This window comes from Paramacrobiotus metropolitanus, unplaced genomic scaffold (assembly GCF_019649055.1).
Source record: "Paramacrobiotus metropolitanus isolate TYO unplaced genomic scaffold, Prichtersi_v1.0 Parri_scaffold0000167, whole genome shotgun sequence".
NCBI lineage: Eukaryota > Metazoa > Tardigrada > Eutardigrada > Parachela > Macrobiotidae > Paramacrobiotus > Paramacrobiotus metropolitanus.
The window spans coordinates 21,381-28,194 of record NW_026570387.1 but is presented as its reverse complement, the minus strand read 5'-3'; the positions used below and the strand labels follow the sequence as shown (position 1 = coordinate 28,194).

Below are 6,814 nucleotides of genomic sequence, written 5' to 3'. Positions count from 1 at the left end.
CCGTTACTGAGCTGAGACTTTCCTAGCTCCTGTCTCTCTCTCTATCGCCGTAACGTGGTGACCTTTCTCACGTTATCAGCACTTTCTGACTACTGTGACCTTTTCTGTTAGTCTTATCATCGCTATTCTCGAGCTGAACTTTCAGCTTTTATTTGTCCGTTAAACTTTTCTCTTTCGTTTTCAACTATTTTATGCTTTTTCTGTAATATGCAGGGTTCATTACTCGCTGCATATTACACACATCCCATTTATTCTGACTCTTTCGCCGGCGGTTGATATGGCTTAAAGTCAACTCGGCCGTCCTGTTTAATATGGAGCCCGTCATCTGCAATCAATGCTTCCACGGCATTCTTGATCCATTCTTTATCGTTTTCCATGTTCAATTCTCCCAACTCATAATGGACAGCCATGAAATTTGAGAGGTCACCCCATGACGCTCCGTTGGTGCCGCCAATGGCGTCCAAAGCCACATCTGTAATGGCTATCTTCCAAGCCTCCAATTCCATTTTCAGTCTGGGCGTACGTTCCGTGCCCTGTTTCGGGAGGTAATAGATGACTTTGTTATCCTTGTTGTATTTGCATCCCAACTTTCCTTCCTTATATGCTCGTTTCAGGACTCGTTCGGTCATATTTAGTGACGATCTTCCGTTCGAGTTTATTGCGACTTGTCTTTTCAGATCGGTACCAAGCATTTCTTTTTCTCGAACAATCTGGAGCGCAGCTTGGACTTCGTTCCATGTCCGGTTAGTTACGTCTAACGGTGCTCCGAGCGAGTAATCTGTCGCCTCCTTGGTTCCCGTCTTCTGGGGGGATTCTGCCGAGTCTGTTGGGTCAGTTATCGCTGCCTCGTCGATCCTCAGCTTTGCCAATGATCCTGATGATGACCCCGCCGATTTTGGCTCTGATGTCTTCTTCTCGTCTTGCAACAAAGTCTCTTGGCCTCCCACATCGCCGGCCGACTTCGATCGCTCCTTCTCAAATACTTCCTTTAATGGTGTAAACAATGACCTTTGAAACACTTGACGTGCGGATGCTGCTGCTGCTTCTGCTTCCGCCGCCGCTTTCTCCATTGGGAGCATGACCTTTTCTTTTGCCCCTTCTTGCAGAGTCTCATGACCTTTCGCCGCGTTCGCAGATGTGTCTTGACCTTTTAATTCGGCATCCTTTTCTGTCGCCGGTTCCAGAGGCGTCTGCGTCGTATCGTCATCACCACTCTCTTCCGATTCTTCATCCATTGGCCCCCTCCTTTTCGACGTTCGCGAAGTCTGAGCCTTTTTCCGAGCCGCTTCTTCTTCAGCCGTCTTCTGTGCAATTTGGTTCAGTATAGGAGTCGACGGGTCTCCACTCAATGGAGCGACGACTTTTTCCATGTCCTGGCTGTCGGACATGTAACAGTAGGTCTGCCTTTCTGGTGGTATCAGACCAACCCGCGTATATCGGATCGGTAATCCTTTGTGTGCGTTCGTTGTCGAAAGGATGTTCTGTCGGATCATCCGCGGCAATACACGCTCGGTGGCCGTGTCGACTTCCCTTATCATTCCTTTCCCGTCATTCCAAACAGCATTAATGTATTGGCTAATGCGGTGACTCGTTGATCCCAACGGGCTCGTCATCCCCGCAATTGCCCTTTCCACGCGCATCTGGGTGTCTTCATTTGGAGTTGTCAGCGCCTTGTCTGAACTCGCTGGTCGGAAGAGCTTAGCCCTATATGCGAAGTTCGGATGTCTCTGGATGAGTTTTCCCGCGTTCCGCGCATACTCCAGTACCACATCGAATTTCTGTTTGGTGAAACTACGGCGTATCCCTTTCAAATAGTTATTTAGGCCCGTTCTAAATTTCCCTGTAACCGGTGCCGTCCTGGTCCGCGTAAAATTTTTCTCAGCGCCGTCGAACGCTGCAACGATTTCATCTACCGTAGACAAGTTGTCATTATCCGGTTCATCGAATTCCAGTTCATCTCCCGAGAAATCGAGCTCGCTTTCGCCGTCAGGTGCGGTGTAGGTGGCCATCGCCAGTGCATCTATTTTTATGGCCTCTTTCTCCTTCTTTTTCGATTTTGCCGGTTCGCTCTTTGCTTTTTTCGCTTTGTCCAAAGCCTCCGCTAGGCTTCTGGAGCGGGCCGTTTTCGGTTCCGGTTGTGACCTGGCGCTAACCGTTGAAGTGCTCGGTAGACTCACTTCTGACGCTTCCAATTCGCGGGACGTCTCTCGTTTTGCTTTCTCGCGCTTTCCTTTTTCCCTACGTTCTTTGGGAGTGGATGCCGAGATGACGACCGGGACGACTTGTTTGACAGCTATGACCTTTCCCTTGGATGGTAGTGGTTCAGGCTCAGTGACCTTTGACTTTGACCTCGATGTGGCCGATTCGATCACGAATTTCTTTGACGTTGTGGGTGACGATGACCTTTCTCCGACTGACTCGGTCAGAATTTCAACATCGGGAGAAGACGGTTTGTCCTTTTTCTTCTTCTCGCCTTTCTTCCTCTCAGTATCTTTGCTCTCGCTTTCGTCATTGCTCTTTTTCTTTTTATCTTCTTCTTCCCTCCGTTTCTTTAGGAAGTCGCCTTTCTTAACCTTATCGCGATTCATGGCTTCTTCCAGTTTGGGTGCAACTCTTGGACGACGAGTTTTAGAGGGTTTAACGACGACTTTTGAACGGACATCGTCTTTTTCTGCCGCTTCGTCGTCTTCTTCTTCATCGGTCGATTCCTCTTCCGAATCACCGTCATCTTTCTATTCTTCGGAGTCGTCTTTTTTTGATGGTCGCCGGGTACTCTCCGCTTCTGCCACTTCGGCTACGGAGGCCTCTGCCATCTCTCCGGCTCCACCTTCTTGTGCCGGATTTCTTTCCGAATGGGCTATCGGTGCGCTCGGTGTTTGCGTCGTTACCTCCCACAATGGTGTAAGTTTCTCATCGTAAAATATCGTTTTATATGATCCGTCACTCATCGTTTTTGTCAGCCGGAGATGAGCTCCATCCTTCTCTGCACGATGGCGCATCATACTGATCATCATATTCTTGTGAGCGTTAGCATCTTGGCGGTCGCTTTCCGGTATCAGGTTCCACAATTCGTCGCGAGCTTTAATGTCAGCGTTATGAGCGCTTTCATCTGATACGTCCCATGGTGCAAATGGAATCGGGTCTCCCGTTATCTGATCGACGATCACCGCAGTTATGATCTCCGTTGGGTCAGCCTCATATTCCAATTTTAGTGTCATTTTTCTACATGTCGCATCGGTATATTTCAAAGTTGACTCATAGTCGTCGATTGTTCGTTTCTTTGGGTCAGGATCTGCTGTCGATTTTGGACGAATTCTTTCGGCTGTCAGAAGCCTTCCTTCCACTGTGTATGTGTATACTAAGTGGTCGTCGTTTGTGCCCACCTTGATTCGAATCCATGCATTTTCTTCTGCCGCTACCTTCGACACGACATGTTTCATCATCTGAACGAGAACTCTTGGATGGTGGCGCTCCTCTGGGGGAATAAACTGTAGCGCCTCATAAACTTCCCTCTTTGACTTCTCTCCATTCTCGTTTTTGACTGCTCTGTCCGCTAAAGGATTATACGACTCGATCTCTTCGTTCGTGGATTTATCCACTATCCTCGCGGTAACCTTTCGTTCCTTATGGTCTGCCCCAGTGTATTTACACGTAAAAGTTCTGGGCCTCGGGAATCGAAGTGCCACAGGTCCGGTGTTCGTCGGAGTGGGTGGCACACTCTGTCTACCCACTGGAATCGGTGTCTGTGTCTTTGCTGGTGTTGCTTTGCTCGTCGTGACCTTTTTGGTCTGTTGCCCTTTCTTCCCAACTTCTGGTGGGCTGATTGTCGGTGACCTTATTCTTTTTCCGCTTTTCGTAGTTCCACTCGACGGTTCTGTAACTGAGCTAGTGCGTCCGCGTGCTGATCCTGCGGTTGAACTGGCTCGTGACCTTTGTGTTCGTTCGGTCAATTCCGCATCGATTTTTCTCTTCGCTTCCAAAAGGTCACTGTCAGACATTTCATCCACTGGTGCTACTTTTTCTACTATCGGTCTGGGTGGTCCCGCGCTGCTGGTTGTTGGGATCAATTTCTCTTCCGGAAATACTTTAAGGTATCGCAGGACCTGCTCAATTATCCAAGGCCATTGTCTGCCTTTAACCCCCGGGTGATACTGCCACATCGATGCGATCTTAATCGCTAATTCTTTGCGCTTTGCTTCAATTAGCTTTGTTTTCTCCTTCAATGCAATATGGCATGGTTTGATGACTGCTTCTAGGCTAATCAACTTTCCGTACCATCCATGTTCGTCTTCGACTCTCATATGAATTCTGTAGAGGTCACGGCACATCCTATTAAAGTCCTGGATTGCCTCTTTGTCCGTCTCTAACAGTTTTTCCGTATTGGCCACGATCACATTCAAACGCGCGTCATCCTCTCTGAGGTCCAGGGGAAGTTTTGGCGCATACTCGCGCACTGACGGTTCTCCTGGGGGCGTTAATCGTAGTCCATCTGGTCCGATCTCGTCTAAGTTGGGGCCCAGTGATGGCAACATGCCTCGCGGTCGTGGCGAATCATATCGATTTCCTCCTCGCCTCCCTCCTTTTTGTGGCGAGTTCCGATGGGGTCGTTGCGCTCCCAATTGCTGTGGTGATCTCAGACGAGGTGCTCCAATGTCCGACAGTGACAAACCACCCGTTGACAGGAAAGGTGGCAATATCGGGGATCCCCTTTGAGATTGCACTGGAGTTGATACCATTCCGCTAAATCCGCTATGTCCCATGAATCTGCTCGGTGTGGTCTGTTGCGGTGGCGGCATCAACATTGTTGCCGGTCCCATCATCACCTGCGATGGCCCCATCGGTGGGGTGTATGCTGCTGGATAGGGCTGATAAGGGGCATTGTACGTCGCTTGTTCTGTGTACTGGGTTCCGGCAGTCGAACCGTGGTGCACCCAGTTAACCGTATCTTGATAACTTGTCGGCTGTCCAGGATATCCATAATACACTGGGCCTCCATAAGGACCTCCTTGTACTGTTCCTGGCTCGTTCTGTGCCGTTCCTACTGACGACGTCGACCCCTCGCCATATGAGGTGTCGTAACCGTATTCTCCTTCCATTCTTTTAGGAGTTGATGCTTTTAACGGGTTTCCAATACTTTCCGAGTCAGAATTATCTGAGTTCTGTCGTTCCAATCTGTCCATTAATTGTGCTTACCTTCTGTAATAATGAAACAATATCGATTAGCTGTGTAACGGTGGTGACCTTTCACACCTTCCCAACTCCTATTTTAAGTGTAAGCAACCCCTTATTTCTATTTATGTGGTTTGTTTGTCTTTGCGTCCTTTAGTTATCCGATCAAGGAGTTCTTTGTCTGCGGCATCTTCGGCTTCACCTTTCTGGGTTAACAACTCAGTTGGAGTTAGTCCCTTTTTCTTCGGTTTGACCTTTCTCTCATCGATTGCTTTCGCTATTTCGCGGCCCAACTGTTCAGCTTTTGATTTGACCGCCTCTATTTCCTCCTTTCTTCTTTGTATGAGGTCACTCTCATTATCGGTAACAGTGCGTGGTTCGAAAAAAGGCTTTTGATTGGGTTCAAAATGCATATGCGAAGCGCGTTCTGCTACTTCGATTTCTTTTCCGATAGCTGGTGACCTTTCTGCCAAGTTTCCAGCTTCTGCGTTCAGCTTGATTGTGACTGCTGTTTCAAAATCCTTATCTTCTTTTCGCTTTCTTCCTCTATTCTTTTTAGGTGTATCTCCGTTTGACCCGTTCGTTTGAGCTTTTTCCATTCCGGGTAGCAGTGGTGGTTCGAAGGAAGATTTCTCCAAATCATTTTGAGTGCGCTCTGCATATTCATCCGTTTTTCCCGTTTCAGGTAGCGGAGGTGGTTCGAAAAAGTTCGAAGTACGCTCTGGTGCTTCCTGCGAATCTTTTATTTCAGGTAGTGGCGGGTGCAACGGCTTTAATCGGTCGATCGAAACCACCTTCAAATCTGCTTCTTTCTTCGGGTTCTGCTTAATGACCTCCGCTTTGTTTGCTCGCGGGAAACTGAGAATCTTCCACACTTTATCGTATTTCGACTTAAAGTCCGATTGGTTTTCCTTCTTTCCTTGTTTCGTATCTTTTGGAAGTCGTATCAGCACAAGGTCACCCACCTTGAAATTCGGTTCCGACTTCCTCTTGTTGTATATCTCTGCATTCTTTTCGTAAGCGTCTTTAATGTTGCATTTTGCCACTTCTTCTGCAAAGGTCAAATTCCTTTTCATGGTCTCTACCCATTCATCTGGAGTCCCATAGTCGTCGGGTATATTCGTTTTTGTGACCACATCTTCCGGCATTGTCATTTCTCTGCCGTGTAGCATATAATATGCTGAATATCCAGTTGTGGCGTGTACGACTCGGTTCATCGCCGATATAACATATGGAAGGTACTTGTTAAACTTTCTTTCATTTCCCGCTTTCAGGTACTGCGCCAAGCCGTCCGCAATCGTCTGCATCTGCCTTTCTACTTGGCCCTGACCTTCTGGATGATATGCTGTTCCGAATGTGTGTTTAATCTTAAACACATTGGTGACCTTTGTCAACACTTCGGCTGTGAAGTGCCGTCCACGATCCGTGTGCAGGATGTGCGGCGCTCCGTGCACCAATATCACGTGCTTCACGAATACCTTTGCGAACTCTTTTGCTGTTGCCGTTTTCATCGGTACTGCTATCACATACTTGGTCAGTTGATCGATGAATACTGCTATGTACTTATATCCGCGTTTCTTTGTTGGCAAAAACGGTCCTTTCAAGTCCGCATAGACTCGGAAGAAGGGATGTCCAACTTTTATCT

The 6,814-nt window shown here is 48.0% G+C and overlaps 1 protein-coding gene across 1 annotated transcript; it reads right to left on the bottom strand.

Annotated features, from left to right (window-relative positions):
• Positions 1-248: 248 nt before the first annotated feature.
• LOC129600228 (uncharacterized) lies at positions 249-2,588 on the bottom strand. The gene has a single exon (XM_055498684.1). The coding sequence runs from the start codon at positions 2,586-2,588 to the stop codon at positions 249-251; it is 2,340 nt and encodes a 779-aa protein (XP_055354659.1).
• Positions 2,589-6,814: the final 4,226 nt, after the last annotated feature.

Excerpts from the sequence above, each read along its gene's own strand:
- LOC129600228 (XM_055498684.1), bottom strand. The coding sequence starts at position 2,588 with ATGAATCGCGATAAGGTTAAGAAAGGCGACTTCCTAAAGAAACGGAGG.